We start from the raw sequence: 19,526 nt of genomic DNA, 5'->3' as shown, positions 1-19,526 counted from the left end.
GGCAATTTTCTAGGCAAATAACCTGTAAACACTAAAATTATATTAAGAAAATGGCAATTATTAATAAACTTCTAAAGAACATTTAAGTAAACTTCTGATTTGTAGTCAATCAAGAAAAGATTCCACAGGAATCACAGATTGTTTGAGCGTCAGCATGACCACTAAGAAAGGACGCGTACAAATTTCACATATTTGGAGGCATGTCAAGAGCTTGTAGAATCTCTCTATGATCCCTGCAGTAAAGAGCAATAGGAGATATTCAACAGCAGCAGGCAATCATAAAAGGTGGAGCTGCAATCAAAGATATCAGAAAAATGGATTGCCCTTCATATATTAACTCCTTTTTTTTCCCCAATACAAGCAAATTTTGTTGACCTGGGAGTTTTCCTGTAATGTGCCGTGTTTGTTTGTTGTTGTGTATTCTGTTTGTTTACAATATTGAAAGAGTTGTGGGAAACCTCTTGGGTTTGTGGGACAAACTAAATTGATGAGAAATGGCTGAGTCTACAAGGACTAGACTGGCGTTTAGGGGCTGAAAATTTTGAAGAGGAAATCAACCATGTGACTGTAACAATCAGTATACCTGAAAAGATCATTTAGCTGCCTGTTTTTTCGATCGAGCCGCATACCAGTAAGAAAAGATTCTGCTGCACGCTTGAAATCCTGAGAAGATGAATGGTCAGAGACGAATCATTTTTTACGGTAATAAAGAAAGACGGATGAAGGTGACGATCTACTTACTTTTGATAAATTCCAGGCAACTCCTTCAGCATAGTGTGCTTTTGGCAAGGAAGGCAGCACCATCCGGCTAGCGATAGCATCTCTCAAGGCAAGATCACCTTCATTCAAGTGAGCCCAGCACAGACTTCGATTGGTTAAAATAAATGCTTCTGCCAAAAACGTTTGATTAGATTAGAGAGCTGCTTCTGTGTCAAGAGCCTGCAATTTCAACCAAAACGTTAAACAATTCAGATATATGTGCGCGCGCGCGCGCGCGTGTGTAAAACAATAATAATAGTAAAAGAACAGGAAGAAAGTTGTGTGGAGAAATATAGATTGAATCAGCAAAGCTCACCTCCGTATACCAACGGATGGCGTTAACATAATCCTTTCTCACGAATGCATCTTCTCCCTTAGATGTTGACAGAAAAAAATGCTCCAATTTTCTGAGTTTCCTCTGTGAGAAGATTCAGCACAGCTTAGAATTTTGAATGCAGCTAGAAATTAAGCACAGGAATATTAGCTCTTTATGCATAAGATAGATTATCGAGTCTAACCTTTCTTTCGAACTTTTCTGAGTTAACATACTTCATAATTCCATCAAAGCTCCAGTCAGTAACTTTTGGAATAGGAAATGTAACTGGCAAGAGAATTCTGACATCCTCAATATGACCACCTAAAGCAGCAACTTCAACTGGTGTTAAACCAAGCTGTTTGACAGTCAATTGTACGCATTCAATTCAAGTAAACATATGATAAAATTACTGAAACTCAATAAGAGGAAAAGAGCTCTCACACTATTAGTCACATTTGGATCAGATCCGGCATTCAGCAAGCATCTTATAACTTGTGTCTCCCCGTTAGAAGCTGCCACTTCTAACGGTGTCATCCCAAGAGAGCAAGTGTTTGGATCAGCTCCAGCCTAAATACAAAACAATGTAAAATGATGAGGCAAAATTTAAAAACCTCAAAGCAATGGGATATGAAAATCAAATCAGAATCATACCTGAAGCAATAGCTTTACACAGTCAAATGACGAAGCCAAAATGGATGCCACCAAGGGGGAATGAATGAAATAAAAAATCATGTTTGGCTGCAATTTGTAAAAGAAATTATTCACTTGTAAACCAAAAGGAAAAAAATAACCCCCTGATAGATAAAAAGCAACAAGGGAACGGGACAGCATCAGAAAACGTTTCAGCAAGATAGACAAGAACAGAAAATTGCAAGCTAACGTTTCCAGTTCATTAAAAACAATTAACACATCTATTGTCTAGAAAGATTTAGGAACTAGTAACGCTTACATCTGCATGATTATCCAACAAGATTTTAACAGCTTTTTTCTGACCATGAATTGCAGCCCACTTCAATGGCGTGCCAGAATCAGCTTTTGCATCCACTTCAGCACCTTTCAAAATCAGCAGTAATAGAAATTTCTTCAACCCTGAAACAAAAAGAGTACATGACACAAACTAAAACTAATATATGGATCAAGCACAATTACCACGACTTAAGTAGTGTCTATCATCATTGAAAGACTTTCAAGGATGATAAATACATGGCAGCTATATCAAATGGTGACTACAATGATATTTCAAAACCACACAGAACAGAAAGGTTATCATGTAAAAATAAAACATAAAAGCACAAAGAACTAGTCCACAACTATAAACTTCAAAGTGAAACTTGTACAAAAACCTGACTTTGCAGCGTAATGGAGAGGAGTGAGTCCGCTGTCGGTTGCTGCATTCGGGTTTGCCCCATTCTCAAGAAGATGAACTGCGGTTGGATAACGATCTGCTGTAATAGAATTGTGCAAAGGAGTTTCACCTGGAAAGAGGCAAGAGAACATTTCCATTACAGACTTCTCGGAAACACAGAACCTGCACAAGCATATTCTCTAGAAAGCAGAGAAACAAACTTTTTGCCAGTATCGTAAATGAAGATAAAAACTGAAAAGATGGAGCTGCGAGATGATATATGGTTCAAATACAATCTCTTTCGAAATTGAAATTTATAACAATCCAATTTGTGCCATATACCTTTCCCATCTCTCGCATTAACATCTAGTTTAGCTTCTGCCGTAAGGTACCGGCAAACATGAGCCCTTCCTCCTACTGCAGCAAAATGCAGTGCAGTTCGACCATTCAAATCCTTGATGTTTGCTACTGTTTCCTCTAAACCATCTCCCATATCAAGTTCATTTGCCTGTCCTGCTCCAACATTTCATAAAGATAGAAATATGTTTCCAAAACTAGGATAAAACCCCCCATGTACCTCGATGTTAACTATATCCCCAAACACAAAACAGAGAAAAAGAGAATTATAAAATCAATATTTACTTACTTTTCAGTAGGTTGAGGTCTCCATTAAATGCAGCGCCAAGAAACTGGTAATTACTGGCAAAATCTGCAGGCCAAAGACGAAGTACAAAATTAAGATAAACCCCATAAAAACAGATGAACGCAGAAAGAAACATCAAATCATTTAAAAGATGAACCTCGACGGAACGCCATTTGAGAACAAAGTACTTGTTTTGGAGAAGTGAGTGGGAGCAAAAAAGATAGAAGGGGAGGCTTTTTATGAAGAAAAATTCAGGGGAAGTACTTGTTTTGGAGTAGTGAGTGGGAGCAAAACAGATAGAAGGGGAGGCTTTTTATAAAGAAAAATTCAGGAGAACACGCCAAGGAAATGAAAAGACTCGGACAGTGCATATAGATGTCCTTGATTTGAAATGAAATTTATAACAAACTGTTCAGTCCCTCGGTTAATTATTACCCCTGTGGCTTTTGGTTTCTTGGCTCCTCTTAAAATATGAGATCGAGTACAGAGACAATTCACGAGGATCTGTTTGGTCCCCGAGAATAATTTTAGCATGGATTGTGACTGAGAAGCAAAGTCGGAGATTGGATTTTGCATAAAATATTCACCTCCATAATGCTTTATGAGTTTGGACCTGTTTTTGGTTTACTCTTACAGAGGTTTTAGCCAAAGCATGTCTCATTCGATTTATATCAAAGGCAGTCAAAAGATCGATCCAAATGACTTTTTTTTTTTCTCAAATTGCAAATCCAAAAAACGATGGCAAACAAGCATGTCTTCAGGGTTTCTGGAAAAATTTCAACCACTTTATAGTGATTTTTTATCCACAAGTAGCCCCTTCAACCGATTCATAATGAACAAAATTTGATTCCGTATCACCATTCCATCTGTCCCAAACCATCAAATATGAAATCAAATGTATCAATCTTGTGTCCAAGCAATATCAAATCATGTTCACAATTCAAAAGACATATTAAACAATCTGCTGCCATCTTTGATAAAAAGGGAGCAGGCAAACCAGGGGTTTTACAGGATATACTGATGGCAAGAAGGAAAAATGTGTGTAGATTACAATGTATATAGTTTGATAATCTGTGGCTAACTTTCATGCTCCTGTACAAGAAAATTCATATCGAGACATTGTATCGGTGCATCAATATCAATTCTTACAAGTCATGAAAGAACTTGTAGGTCTTGATATCTTCCACAATAAACCTGACAGCACCAATGCAACCCAATACTGCAACAACTGAGAACCAGGTAGCTATCGCTAAATTAAGGAGCTGCACTGATAAGCGAAGCTCCATGTTTTTCGGCATTCTTCCAGATTTCAAATATGCTATGGCAGGGAAAACAAAATCCAACGGGGTAAACCCAATGGCACCACATATTGATACAAAGTCACCAAAAAAGGGCATCGCTGCAGCAATGAGGGTGATAAGAACAATGTAAATGGAGGTGCACACCAGCCGAATCAGGCAGTTTTTGAGAGGGAAATAGCTGGCAGTCTTGCTCCGCAGCATATTGTTCTCGAAGTAGGCATACGTTGGCCTGCAATATATCTGAATAAAGAAAGTGTGAGTGGAACAGTTACATAGTATAAGAAGAATGGTCAGAAAATCAGTGTCCTTTAAATTTTCTGCAACCAGGAATCACCCAAGATCTTAAACTGGTTAAAAAAGAATTTAAGCCAGCCACCAGAAGTGAGAACCTGTTTTGAATAGAATATGTATGGGAACAGGGAAAGTTAGAAAGAACAGCAATCAAGATGGGAAAAAAATGAATCTTTTAAAAAAAGACAGAAAGACTAAAGAACAGGTTACTAAATTCACGATAACACACACAAATACACAACGCTAAAAAAGTACTATAACTCAAGTTTTTTTCGCAGTGTTTTTGAGATGCAGATAGTGACTTTGCCTAGGTTCACAGAACATGTTTCTTGATAAGAAAAAAGTCTCGTGGACATCCATCAAAAAATGCTAATGGCATATCACAAAACCATTAAGAGTTTAGTGGTAATGTAATGGGTTTTGCCAGTACTAAAATGTCCTATATTTTGGTAGAAGGGCCGAGCTTATTCTATTTATCATCCGACATGAGTATTTTTCCAGGACACTAGAATGTCCTTTAGTGGTAAAGTATGCTGGATGATAGAAATTATATGCTATATTCAACCCTCCAGGTCATAGCAAAGTTATGAAGATAACCTGATAGCATCCTGATATCTGAATAACTGCGAAGAGATTTGCCATGACAATTGTCCATTCTGGAACAGTCAGAGAAGCCAAAATGTAAGGCTGAACTTCTGACCCAAATGCCCAGTATCCACAGAATGCCAATTGCCAGTAAGTCAAGATAATAACGGTGTATGCTGCTGATACACCTTTATACATGTTCTTTTTTGCAGGCTCTTTTACAGTGTTCTGGCATGAAAACGGTCATTCAATGAATGTTGAAAATGTAGAGAACCAATGAAAACGGCCGAAGGAGTAATCGAAAATAATTTGGTAGTCTGATACCTGTATTTCTGGAAGCATCGCATCTCCAAATGAAAAGGCAATTGCCCCCAAAGCATTGAAGGCTTTAAATCTCTTAAGAGAGGAGCTCCCTTGCACACTGTAACTGACTGATTTTCTATCCATATTCTCACCTAAATGGTGCAGAAAACATGAAACTGCTTGAGTCACTAACAGGACCATTTTTACGAGAGAAATGAAGACAAATCAGATACAAAAAGACGGACATGCAAATTTGCCAAGCCTACCATTATACAATGTCACGCCAATTGTTGTGCCAGCAAAGCCGATCGTGCTGAACGTGCACAACGCATTGACCCATCTCAACGAGTGGATATCAGGGAGTTGAGAGAGAAAAAGTTCAAAGGCTCCAAAGAAGATAATAAAATGCTGCAAGGTCAGCGTACCATCTTTGTGATAGTGCTTGTAAACAGCCTGCCGAGAAAGGAATCCAGCATTTCCCCATCCCACAACAAAACGAGACCGAATTGAGAAGAAAATTAACGGAAATGATGCACAATAAAGATCACTCGGTATTATATATTGACCAACCTTGAGGCTGCTGCCGGCAGCAATTTGAATTGCAATGTTATTGCCCAAAGAAGCCACCTGCTGAAAAAATGCAATGGACCAGTAACCCCAGAATCCTTCAAGAATCAGAAAAACAAACAGTGAAGCAAATAAAAAACTAAAGAATCCCATTTACAAAACAAACCAAGCGATATGAGTACAAAGCACTCGCGTGTTAAGTTATAGAATTCAAGTACTATTATTATTAGCAGGGATTAATGAAGAGGAAATTAGCGAGAATAACCGAAGATGCTTTCTGCGAGATGCCTATATGTGATCTGCTTCTTCCCGTTCCATCTCCACAAAGACGCAATCAATAGACTGGAGTACCAGGTGGCCAGTGTTGCACCTACCAAACTACTCACCCCTGAACCCAAAAGACATATCTTTTTTCAAGTCAGAAATCAGTCCCTCTAATTCAATCTTCAAAATATTAATTAAAGAAAGGATTGAGAACCAAGGGGCCAGCCAAGAGAAGCGAGAGCAAACGGTAAAGGAGCATAAGCAGCAGGGGTAGCAATTGTTGTGGCAACATGGAACGCTGCGTGTTTCCAAGTGCCTTTGCCTTCATCAACTTCTCTTGAATCTTGTCTTTCTACTGCAGCTACAGCTACATCTTCTCTTCTTTCGTCTTCATCAGCTTTCCCTGTCGAGTTAAGTGACATTTTTTAAACCTTTTCTTGCAGCTTTGTGGTGTTCCGGTGGAGCAAGTAACGGCACAACAAGTGAGGAGTCCATTTGATAGTGAAATGGACGGCCTTTTTTTTTGACTTTCTTGTATAAAGAAAGATCAAAGCCATTGAAAATTGAACGCTGAAATTTCTGAACAATTTGAGAAGGCAAGATACCAATTATTTTTTTGTTTTAAAAATGTTTAAAAATAAATATTTTTTTATTTTAAGTTACTTTTTAAATATTTTTAGATATTTTTATATGTTAATATAAAAAAATAATTTTTTTTAAAGATATTTTAATTAAAAAAAAAACACCCCAAATTCTATATTATTACCGCTGCAATCTGCAAAATAACCATTTTATGTCAGCAAAAAATTCCAATATAACAAAATGACTAAACTGCCCATATATACACAACTGGAAAGGGAGGCTATAATCTAGTGCAGGGGCTTCCCATGAACACTCAGAACTAAAGTCAACTTCTCTAACCCCAGAAGTAGCGTAATCTGATGAAGCAATAGACAAAAACCCCGAGCCCTTTGGAATCGAAGCCAGTTCAATATTCCCCTAACACTCAACTTCATGACTATCCTCGCGAAACCCGAACAAACCACAACCAGAACCCCTTCCCGAGGCTAAAATCTCAGATTCACCGGAAACAGCTGAGACTCCCGGATTAGCTGGTCTTGATCCCCAACAAACCACACCGCCTTCCTTAATAACGCCGCAAACTAAACCCATCACCAGAAACAATCCTTCTAAAAACAAGACTATCAATATTAGACTTCTGAAACGAATCAAATGATGTTTTTATTAAACTTCCAATGACCCACGTTTCCATATTCTACACTAGAAAAGTAAGATCCTTTAATGGCAGAAGCATGCTATTTGCCTGAAGCAATTTGTGAGTAAGAGTTGTATTGGGCACTTTCTGGGAAAACTTTTTACCCGGATTTGATAAGTTAAAGCAAAATGCTTGAGAGTTGTTGCATGTGATTCCACAAATAAACTCTTCACCACATGAGAGAGAGGCCATTGCTGGAAGGGAGCTGGAATATAATTTATAATTTATAAAAATAAGTTAATTTATTTTTCTCTATTTTTATAATTTGAATTTCATTTTAAATTCAAATCAACATTCTCGATAGATTCTTCTCACAAAAATTAATTTAATCCATAAAATTGAGTTCAATTTCAAGGTTCCAAATAACCCGTTAGAAGAATTGTTTTCTTTAATAGGCATGGAACAACTAAGTGGCATGTTCTACGCTAGATGCTAGGTCTTTTTTTTTTCCTAACATGTAACACCAACAGTTTTAAAGAAGAAAAAAAATTAAGATTAAATTTATTGAATTGACTGGATTTAATAAATGTTTAATATAATAACATGATTATAAGAATATGTTGAAAATAAATAAAGCAAACAAAAAATTGAACTCAATAGAGAAAAGGAAGAAAAAATATAAAAAATAAGATGTTAGTATCATATTTAAAAGAAGAATAAAAAAAATTCATTCAAGACTCATTGGTACTCTGCTGTCTCATCACTAAAAAAAATTCATCGATAAGATTTTAATATCATTGTAAAAGATTGCATGACAACATTAAAAAAGACTACACACATTGTTAGAGCAACGACTTAGAAATCAAATCAAACAAAATATCATGAAATGTGAATCTAATATTTAAATTTCATCCATTAATCAACTTTAACTCAAAAACTAAATTTATTTAAAGAAAACTAAATTGAAAAAATAAAACAATAAATAAAAAACTCAAAATAACCCAGGTTATTTTCAAAATTAATGAAAAATTATAAATAAAGCAAATGAAAAAAATTAAGAGTCCAATCTTCAATTGAATAAATATTAATGGAAGAACAACAAAAACATAAGCCTGAAAAAAAAAAGAGGAGGATAAGCAAACCTAACCTCCTAAACCCAAACTAACCTCTAAAACTTGCAACTTATAAAATTATAGACTCAAACTAAATCAAAAGGCTCAATTCTTAACTAAATTAATATTGAAGGTGAAATCAGGGGAAAAAAAACATCAACTTTAAAAAATAGCCAAAGAAAATTCAACAATTAACAACAAATAAAAAGACCCAAGATAACCTGATCATTTTTAAAATTAGTGAAAAATTCCATAGTTTTTCTAACCGAACGGGAGGTGAACCTAGGGCAAGATTCATGTCCCAGGTTAGATGAGTTAACCACGGTTAACTTGCGTCAACCAATTTTTTTTATTTTATAAAAAAAGTGAAAATGACATTATTGTGAGGAAAAAATTAAAAATTAAATATAAAAAATTCCATGGGTTTTAATTGGATTTTTCTAAGGTTGATTGGGTCACATGTCAACTTAGATTTTCGATCGGATTATATTGGGTTAATCCTCCACCTATTTTTATGAAACAAATCTACAGAAAGCGAATAAATAAAAATAACATAGCCTAAAATCTAATTGAATAAATGTTGGATGATGGAATAAAAAAAAACATGAGTTTTTTTTAAAAAAAACCCTATCAAACTTCTTAAACTTTGGTTAATCTCTAAAACACACAATATGTGAACTTTTAGACTTGGGCTCAATTAATAATCTTAATTTTCAATCAATTTAATATTGAAGGATGAAATTATAAAAAAAATTCAATTTAAATTTTTCATCAAGGTAATAAAAAATAATAATCAACATAATAAGGATCAAATCTAATAGAAAAAAAAACATACAAAGAATGTATTGCAAACAAAATAAAAATAAAAATTTATCTCAAGTAAAACAAGTAGCAATCAAAAGAATAGGGATTGAATTTGAAACATGAAAAAAATTAAAGGAGGATGAAATTTAAAAAAATAATTAAATTTTATAAATCATTCCAAATAAAATAAATAATAATAAAAAAGGGATTGAATCTAAAAAAAAAACAAATTGAATGAATGCTTTGAAAATTTAAATGGTTAGTGCATAAATCAAGGAAGAGAGATAAAATAAAAAAAGAAAAGAAAAAATTATTGACGCCAAACCAGATCCAAGTTGATGACATACATCTTAGTATCATTAAAGGGTTATCGAGACGATTCAAACATCATCGTGAAAAGAAACATTTGGTTATCGAATGACAATACATTCAGTGTCTAAAAAGCATGCCCCACCCAAATACATATATTAACAAGTTTTTTTTTTATAATATTTATTAAAAAAAATTCCTAGATCAACTTAATAATAACCCAGGTCAACAAGTTTTATAGTTTAGTAGATTTTACTTTTAAATGTAATTAAGTTGTTTGTTTTGCTACACTAAAAAAATTGACAAGTCTAAAAAGTCCCTGGATGCAAGTCTATTTTTTATTTTTTATTTTTAAATGTCATGAAATTATTTTACTATAAAAAATATAAAAAGACTAATATATCATCACATAATTTGAAAATAATTGTATATCAGTAAAAAGATGAATTACCCTGACATATATTTCAAATGTTTTATCATAAATGGAAAATCCGTGGTCATATTATTCTAAAGAAAATAATACGTGAGTAGGTATATGGTAATTTCATGAGGATTTTTATATTTTTTTTGTAATATAAACTTAATTAGATAACAAAGTTATAATATTAATATTGCAAAGCTTCCTAGTCATCGAATAAAAAATAATAGTCCTATAAATAATCAGCCCTTTTTAATTGATTTTTTACTACGTAATATTAAACACTAGCACATCTATAAAATTCAAGATTAAACTAAAAAAAGAAGAAGATATAAATGTTAATTTTTCAAGATATAAATATTATTATATTTCTAATTGTATTTGTGTGAGTTTTAAAAATACATCTTTTTTAAAAAAACATCAAATTAATTTTTTATAGTTCTTTTTAATAATTTTGTTGTGTTTCAAAATTGTTTCTAAAAAAGATTAAATTTTTATTTTATTTTATTTTTATTTAAAATTATTTTTTATATATTTTCATATTATTTTGATATATTAATATTAAAAATAAATTTTAAAAAATAAAATATATATTATTTTATTATATTTTTAAATAAAAAATATTTTAAAAAAATCCTATGTAAAATCTTTCTGTCTACATGGCTTGTAAAGCGGCCCTAAATATAAACACGAATTTTAAAGAAAAAGCCCATCCCTTAAATTCCAGCAAAATCTCTCTGTGCCTTCTTCTTCTTCTTCTTCACCAAAACTGTGTCGACGGCAGTTCCCCACTTGTGAAAATCAAGCACTTCTCTCTCACTTTTATTATTTTCTGAACGCAATGGTTTACATAACTTCGTGGGACGACTTCGTTGACCGATCCGTGCAACTGTTCCGTGCCGATCCCGATTCTGTATGTTACTTTCTCCCTGCTTTTCTTTAGATTGCGTTCTGTTTGGTTGCGTAGAAAATTGAAGGAAACAGAGCCAATTTCTATTCCTATTTCATGATTTCCCATTTTGGCTTGACGTATTAGTAACGCATCGTAGTAGTGTAGTCGAGGAAGACGTTTTGATTTTTGATTTTTCTAAGATCGAAATAATTAATTCTATTTTCTCCTTTATTTAACAAACTATACGGATTTTCCGTAAGAATGTGCTATTTTATGTTGCTTATTTTATATTATTTATTTATTTATTTTTGTGGGTGTTTATATTGTGGTATTAAAATGGGATATAGACGCGGTATGTAATGAAGTACAGACACTGTGATGGCAAGTTGGTTCTCAAGGTCACCGACAACAAAGAGGTACTTATCGGTTTCAGTTTAAGCTGGCATGTTCAAATCTGTGCTTATATTTTATATGAGTTTGCCATAGTTTATATATAAAACATTGCAATGTTAGTATTCTATGATGAATGCAGTGGATTTGAGGGTAGAACATATAAGAATCGGAGTGTTTGTTTTGAGAGGAGTTGTATATGGTTTAGAATGTAATTTTGTGAGACCGGAAAGTATGCTGGTTTTTTTTCTCTTTTTTTCTCTCTGTCTGTGTGTGTTAGGGGTTTTTATGGCCTCTAGCCGTTTTATGCATGACATTCTTGGCTGGTGAGATTGCAAGCAAATTCTTGAACTAGTTGCGCAGTCTAATTGAGTGCTTGTTTGCATTTGCAATTTATCTTGTAAGTTGACTGTATTTGGATGGATTTAATTCTTGCATGAGGATGCTTTCTTTTAATGAATGTAAAATTCACTTGGATTGCTTTGGGGAATAGGTGGCCTGCTTGGTTACCAGAATGAAGCATTTAGCACATGAAAAAAAGTAGATTTTAATCTATATCCATTGGTAATTTTGCGGACCAGTTTGGAGAAAGAAGCCTAAGATATTTTTTGAGGAAACTTGAGATGCATGTAAATGGAATGGGAGAGAGCTCTTTTTAGGTTGGACTGTTCATTGCTTTGATTTTTTTGACGTATTACTTGTATAAATCACATGAGTGAGCGTTCTCTTTTTTTGCATGATTGGGTTGATTTGCTTGATCCAGTGAACTAATTTCTGTCTCCTTGGAGGCTCCTGGGCAGGTTCTTGTTCCTGTACTCTGAGTGTTTGTATTTTGTGGACTTTTTTATGATTTTGAATGTAAAATATGTATATTACTTATAATATCGATGGTTGAGAGGGGAAAAGTGGATTGTTAAGGTGGCGTTTAGTTTTGATTAAGAAGTTTGTTTTCAGCCATGACTATGTTGAGTCATGCTACATCAAAAACATTGAAGAATGTGCATGAAGCTGATTTAAAAGGTTTGAACTTTATAAACCCATGCAGTGAGATATTGGTCTCAGCAGTGTCAGAACAAGGGGCTCTTTCTACAGTTTGATGTCAAATGTAATTTTGATGTTACATTGTTTAATGGATCAGATTGGATTCAGAGGTTGTCACCTATGTTTGTTGGATTAGGCTGCCCTTAATTGGTTTGAGATCAAAGTTTAATTGAGGTGAGTTCATGGCTGCCCTGATGATGACAGGCTTGCTTTATCTAATGTTAGGATCAAGAATGCTCTTGGGTGAATGGAATGGTGCAATAGGATTCACATCTGTTTTACTTCAAATTAAATAGTAGTCTGTGCAACCTCACAACCTTTTTTATGAGTTTGATGTGCCTATATCGGTTTTGCTATGCACTTGCTGATAAGTTTTGGAAGAAATTATTCTACTAATAAGGCAGACATGCACTCGACCAGCATACTCAGCAGAAAGTTAACCAGAAACCAAGGGATATCATGTTTATCTGGCATTTCCTTCTCTTTTGATGCACCTAGTGTGCTTATCATATCATTAGCATGATAGAGGCTTTTATAGCTCTTTCTTTTCTTAGAGAAGATGTTGGAATGGAAGGGCGCTTTACAGCTGACAGTGATCTGAAAAATGGCCCCCTTATAGTTAAGGTACCTAGGGACATTCCCCCCCACTAAGAGCTCTTATGTTCACAAATGATTAATTTCCATGGCATTCTTGTTCACATTCCAGGCATCCTTTTCCCGCTGCCCGACTCCCCTTCCGGCCCTCCCCAACCTTAACATTGTGTGTGTGTGTGTGTGAGAGAGAGAGAGAGAGAGAGAGAGAGGACCCATGGATGCTTGCTTTTATTTATTTCCATGGCATTCTTGTTCACATTCCAGCATGCTTTTATTTAATAATAATAATTTCCATGGCCTGTCAACAATCAATTTCAAGTGTTTGTTGCCTTTATGCACAATTCATAGCTTTTGGAAACAAGTTGATCACAAATAGCTTTCACTTTAATTGCCATGGTATCTGAATTCTATTTATTTTTTTCAGCAATGCCTCTATATTAATGTTTGTGCTTTTCTGCCAGTGTCTTAAGTTCAAGACAGACCAGGCACAGGATGTTAAGAAGATGGAGAAGCTGAACAACCTATTCTTTACTTTGATGTCTAGGGGCCCCGATGGTACAATCTATCTCTGAATTTCTTTGTTTCCAAATTGCACTGTATTTTGTACCTATTTCAGTTTAAAATGCAGTTATTTTATTAAATTTGATAGGAACCGATGGATCTTGATGTGTCCAAGTTGATCTAACAAGTTTTTACTCGTTTCTTGTGTTTCTTATCTTGATGCAGCGGATGTTTCAGAAGTTACAGGGAAAGAGCAGACAGAAGCACGGGCAGGGAAGAAAGGGAGGGGAAGGAAACAATAACCTAGCTAGCCATTGCTAAACAAAGAGGACTTGGACATATTTTACACAACTTGTCGGGAATCAAACGAGTTTTTAGAGTTCTGTGCCTTCAGTCATACATTGGAAAACTGGGAAAATTGCTGTTCGCTCCGATGATCCCATTTATTCTGGCAATGATTTTTCCTAAAATTCAGGTCTATTGATGTTTCGCTATTGCTGTTTATGGTGCCTTTGTTTTGCCCTTTTTCCAATTGACATTTGTTTGATTCTTGTATGGTCGCTTTCTGCTTCCCACAATCAGCATCTCTTGCATCCTTGAAAAAAGATGAGTGGACTCCATCTATGCTTCTTGATGATTGTTCGTGACAAAGTAGTCCGGGCATGTATTTATTAAGTACATCTATCATAAGCAGATCCTGATCAGGTCAATCAGTGAGTGCCTGGTTGTGGAGATTTTGAAAAGGAATCAGGGATTGGTTATTTGCTGTTTCGAAACAAACATCAGCAACGCTGTCTTTGGTTACAAGCCACAGGCGTGCTCTCGCGTGATATTGTTATTAAACTTGATCTAAAGATGGTCCCGGAGTAACGTCTAGGTTACGATTTTATGATTTTTTCTTTAAAAAAATGATTTTATTTTTTAAAAAATAAATTAAATAAATTAAATTTTAATCAAATTAATCATTTATCAGGTGGACCATCAGGACAGGTCAGGTTTAGCTACGGTGGTGAGGCCTCTACCAACTGGCATAAGCGCCACTCCTTTGGATGTTTCTTCTTATTTCTTACAAGGCAGGAGTGAGATCAAATGTCGGCCCTGGTAATTCATGTATCATCCAGTTGCCAAAACATGTTGGATTTTAAAGGCCCATAGTCTGTAAACGGCAGCGTGCATTTTAAATTATTGATCCTTGCTTGGCTAATGTGCGCTGAGTCCGTGCATGTATCCCCGATGTCATGTCTGTATTTGAATATTAGCACACAAGGAAGCGCGTGAGGTGAGGACCACCATTTTTTAAAGTGCACATGTCGTGTTTGACCTGCCACAAACGTACAAGACCGGCCGATTATTTTTTTTCCTTTAGTTTTTCAGCCGAGTGATATCTCTCAACTAGTTTTCATTTCATTTATTAAAATTCAGCCTTGTAGCATGCCCAAAAACAATGAGTGATGCTAGATCATACAAGAAAAAAAAAAAAGAATATAGATCAAGTATTAGATTACTTGATCCCACGTTAAAACTATTCCAGATAATTTATAATTTTTTTCAAATCTTTTCTTGTTATTTGGTATTTCTCAAAAATAAATCATGAAAGAAATTTATGAAAATCTTACTTTACCCCCTCCATCCCTTCCTACGAAGAAAGGATAGATGGAAACCTGCAGTGTTTTCTTATTATTATTTGAAGCTCACCCTCTCTCAATTCAACCGAAAATAATTGGATAATGCAAGATTTTGCTTGTTTTAATGTTTTAAAAATAAATTTGATTTTTTTTTTATTTTTTTATTTTAAATTAATTTTTTTTATTTTTTGATAATTTGATGTATTAATATTAAAAATAAATTTTAAAGAAAAAAAATATTATTATTTTAATATATTTTTAAATAAAAATACTTGAATAATCAGTACCACGTTACAAAACAGTTCGTCGGAGTAAGTTCTTGCGATGTGATCGGCGACTGAAGATGCTTTTGCAAATTGATTTTCAGATGGAAAAAAGTAATTTTTATCAGCTTAAAAATTACAGGGCTCCGTCCAATCGCAACACCAGCACATAAAGGATAGAACATGCCTTGTCTCCTCGCCAAATCCTTCGCGTACACAATAAAATGAAAAGACCTCTCGAGACAGTATATCATTGCCGTACCTCATTAAGCTTAAAGTGTCTCATTTATTTCAGATCCCAATGCAATCCCAACCTTTTCTTTCTTCTTTTGCTTTAGACCCCAAAAACGCCAAAGTGTTTGATCCATGTGCCCTGAAATCTTTTGAAATTCGACCCCTTTCCCTTCCCTCCGTCAGGATAGAAATGAAAGCAAAAATCCCTGGAGAAAATATTCTTCATTTAACGGGACAGATAGACAGAATGCTTTTGGTGGGTATAAGCCACGACAAAGTGAATTGTTCCTTTATATGATCAGATTTCATGTTAAAAAAACAGAGGGAGTAGCAAGGAGAAAGCTCCAGCTTGATATGAAGCTACTCTCTCGGGGTTATGCTGCCATCTTTATTTGCGTTCATACCTGTGAGAGCATGTGGGCAAGTAGCTTCATAGTAAATTAACTATATACATCTGTTATTTCCTTTGATCTGGACCGTTTCAAAAGAGAATTAAAGGACCAAAAGAGAACTAAAGCCCTCCCACAGTGATAAATCAATTTCATTAAGTTTTTTATTTAGATTTTATTTGATTTTTTAAAACGGTTTGACGTATATATAAGATCCATGACCACGATAACATGTGTCTGGCACGCCTACTAAACCCAAGATGCCTGGATTTAGTAATGTATCAAATTCAAAATAGCGTGGGTTTGGCATGCATACCAGACCTAAAATGCTTGGACTTGACAATAAAACAAGTCAACCAAATCTAAACCACGTTCAAGACGCAAGAGAATTATTTTACCTATGAGAGCATATGGGCAAGTAGCTGTTATTTCCTTTGATCCGGACCGTTTCAAAAGAGAAATAAAGGACCAAAAGAGAACTGAAGCCCTTCCAAGGATTCCTGGACTGTTAATTATAGCAAAAGGAAAGGGGAAAATGCTGCTGCGCGTTGTATTCCTAGCTTGCTTGCTTTCCCGAGTCCGAAAAACAGATTGCTACTTGCTTGGACGAAATAAAGAAGGGAGTCGGAGCAAGAATATGCTGCCTGCCTAGCTACAAATAGTGGGAGTAAAAGGCGAGCAAATTCACCATGCAGCAACGCTATGAAAGGGGACCAATGTGACCGAATCATGATTAGCTCCAGATATTCATACGTGTGTGTGTCAATTAATGCTATAAAAGATCCCGTGCTTTCGTAGCTTTGCCTTTTGGGAATAAAGATAAAGTTCTCTCTCCGATTTCATCCTGAAATAAACTGTTGATAAAGTATAAACTCCTCGAATCCAGATTGCATAATTCTGCTTTAATGCTTGTATGCCACAGTTGTTTTCCCATTATTATGCAGCAACTTTATGAGAAAGTAACAAGTTACGTTCTGCTTTTATTCCATTTTATGCTTTCTTTTGGGCAGTAAATAACACATGACTCAAATTCAAACGTTGTTAGAAAGAAATTATTAAACTTTATGTTTCCACTTGAATTTTTCTTCCTCCCACTATTGCAAGCACACGAAGAGATCCTTTTTTTTTTTTCTGTTCACGTACGAGCTTAGTAAAATAATATTTTATTTTTTAAAAAGTTATTCTCAATGCTCAAAACAATTTAAAAACATAAAAAAAATAATTTTAAATATAAAAAATTAAAAACTAGCCATATTTCCAAAGAAGCTATTAGTTGATATATAATTTAATGCGTTTAGGAATTTAAGTCTTTGACACCATGGCTTCCTTGCCTTGTCGGGCTAAACCTAGCTAGTGACGTGATGAACATAACTTGGATGACATGGCGCAAAATTTGTCATCCGTGTTTGAATGGAAAAAAACAACATCAGGAAAGGGTTCCAGATGGTTTTTTTGCTTAAAAAAGAAGGAACGAAAATATAATTTATGCTCGCAAAAGATAAAGCAGAAGGGAAAACATCATTTTCATCCCAAAACACATTGCTTGTTTTCAATTTCATCCAAAGCAAGTAATTTTATCAATTTCATTTCTAATGTATCCGGTTTTTCTCGATTAGATACCATCTAAACTTTTCAATTTTTCCAATTGACAAAAGTCAAATTCAAAACGTTATCATCTTAAACCCAATTAAGAATTAGTGAATAGGTTTCGGATTAATTTGAGGTTTCTTAAAAAATGAAAGAACTTGGAAGTGGAATGGGCAATGAGTGAGTAGCAAAATTTCGAGGTCAAAGCACATGCCAGGAATTGCCGAAGCTAATAGAACCCTCCAAGTTTGAGCGGTGAGAACGTTGCCGAGAGAGTTCGATGGGACTCGAAAGTCGGAGGTAGACAATTTTGGGAGCTTGGACAAGTTTTGTACTGCAAGTCTACAAGCTAGACATGTGGCTATAGTTTATTCCAGGCTCTGAAAAAGATTGTCTTCCTCTGTTACACCTTCAATCAACAGACTTGAAAGTCGACGCCAACCTCTACTTAAGAATAAAAAAGAAGAAAAAGAAAGTTCATGCCACATGAAATTAGTCCGAAACCTAGAACGATCTGACCTATGCTCGGTTACTTTGTCTTTACATTTCCAAGCCGTGTTGAATATCTTGTCCTTTTTAGACGGGCCGTGTTGAATTACGTTTTCCCTCGATCCTAGCTACGAGTTTATTCACCGAAGAATTATTTAATAAACCTATGGTTGCATCTTCCTCTCACGTGAAAATAGAACTTTGGATGGATGCGTGCGCGCGCGGGCGCCATATTTCTGATGGTAGGACACAAAGTATGACCGGGAATGGAAAGACAAGCTAGCCTATCCTAGTGTCGAGGACCCCTGGACTATGACCCTTGCATTGTTTTGTCCCTCCTCGGACAGGGTTTTTGTAGACTGGGCAAAGGTTAACTAACGAAATTGCAATTTCGTTTGTCTGCTCAGTTGTGCCCGAGAGAAATAACAGCACTCCGAGTTTACTTTTTCAACTTTTCTTTTCTTTCTCGTGATGTACTAAACAATTATTTAGAGAGAAATCGCTGAATAATTCGGTGTTGCTCGGACACTTGTATAGTAATATAACTCATGATCAAGACTCTGAGGATTTCATTTTCTTTCTAAATAAGAAAACAATACACTGTGGCGGTGTCTGGTGATCTTATGTTTTGAGAAAATGTGTGACTTTCAATTATTGAACTGTAAAATTATTCAATGTAGAAACATGCCCTTTTTTGAATCATGATTTATAATCATGGTCAACGATGTAATTTAAGGTATAAAAAGGCTACGAGCCTACAACGATTAGAATTGAAGGACTATTTTTCAAAGGAAAAAATCATTTTGTTCTGGCAATTTGAATACCCGAAGATGTTTTGAAAATGCTCTTGTGCATGTGTTTGATGTCCAGTGGATATTTCATTAGTACAATCTCAATTAATTTACCCTCGAAAACCGATGATAATTGATGGATGTTGTTGTCATTTAACATTAATTTTTTTAACATGGGTGTTGTTTAAATCAATTTGTAGTTTTTTTTTTTTGTGTTTTGAATATTTTTATGTACTTTAAATAATTATACTATTAAAAAATAATATGCATTGAAAGAAGAAAAATTCTTTAACTGCATTACACATAAAAATGTATCATGTCCGTGATATTAAAGAATAATATAAATTATATTTTAGAATATTAGCTAATAATTTAACCTGTTGAGTTAAGATGATTCTTTAATATAATATCAGAACCTAAATAACTAAGCGATTACAAGTTTGAATCTCACCATTCTTATTTATTTGATAAAAAATAAGCACATTGTAATGTGGATT

The 19,526-nt window shown here is 34.7% G+C and overlaps 3 protein-coding genes and 1 long non-coding RNA gene across 4 annotated transcripts; 1 reads left to right on the top strand and 3 right to left on the bottom strand.

Annotated features, from left to right (window-relative positions):
* Positions 1–59: 59 nt before the first annotated feature.
* Positions 60–931, bottom strand: LOC133693750 (uncharacterized). Its single transcript, XR_009842177.1, has 3 exons — positions 742–931; positions 584–663; positions 60–233 (listed from the first exon to the last, which is right to left on the bottom strand). It is a non-coding gene; the product is annotated as an uncharacterized LOC133693750 (long non-coding RNA).
* LOC133694271 (uncharacterized) lies at positions 932–3,236 on the bottom strand. The gene is made up of 9 exons (XM_062115761.1): positions 3,221–3,236; positions 3,067–3,129; positions 2,763–2,933; positions 2,419–2,550; positions 2,025–2,164; positions 1,517–1,642; positions 1,278–1,430; positions 1,072–1,177; positions 932–939 (listed from the first exon to the last, which is right to left on the bottom strand). The coding sequence occupies exons 1-9, from the start codon at positions 3,234–3,236 to the stop codon at positions 932–934; spliced, it is 915 nt and encodes a 304-aa protein (XP_061971745.1).
* A 711-nt stretch (positions 3,237–3,947) lies between these two features.
* LOC133694120 (GABA transporter 1-like) lies at positions 3,948–7,830 on the bottom strand. The gene is made up of 7 exons (XM_062115568.1): positions 6,589–7,830; positions 6,376–6,498; positions 6,114–6,208; positions 5,810–5,996; positions 5,565–5,695; positions 5,253–5,468; positions 3,948–4,604 (listed from the first exon to the last, which is right to left on the bottom strand). Exons 1-7 carry the CDS (start codon positions 6,794–6,796, stop codon positions 4,209–4,211), a joined length of 1,356 nt encoding a protein of 451 aa, XP_061971552.1. The 5' UTR covers positions 6,797–7,830; the 3' UTR covers positions 3,948–4,208.
* Positions 7,831–10,924: 3,094 nt separating this feature from the next.
* Positions 10,925–14,206, top strand: LOC133693658 (signal recognition particle 9 kDa protein-like). The gene is made up of 4 exons (XM_062114919.1): positions 10,925–11,146; positions 11,473–11,541; positions 13,612–13,705; positions 13,877–14,206. Exons 1-4 carry the CDS (start codon positions 11,075–11,077, stop codon positions 13,951–13,953), a joined length of 312 nt encoding a protein of 103 aa, XP_061970903.1. The 5' UTR covers positions 10,925–11,074; the 3' UTR covers positions 13,954–14,206.
* Positions 14,207–19,526: the final 5,320 nt, after the last annotated feature.

Source organism: Populus nigra, chromosome 5 (genome assembly GCF_951802175.1).
Source record: "Populus nigra chromosome 5, ddPopNigr1.1, whole genome shotgun sequence".
Taxonomy (NCBI): Eukaryota; Viridiplantae; Streptophyta; class Magnoliopsida; order Malpighiales; family Salicaceae; genus Populus; species Populus nigra.
Note: the sequence above shows the minus strand (reverse complement) of the source record. Positions and strands in the feature narration are given on the sequence as shown.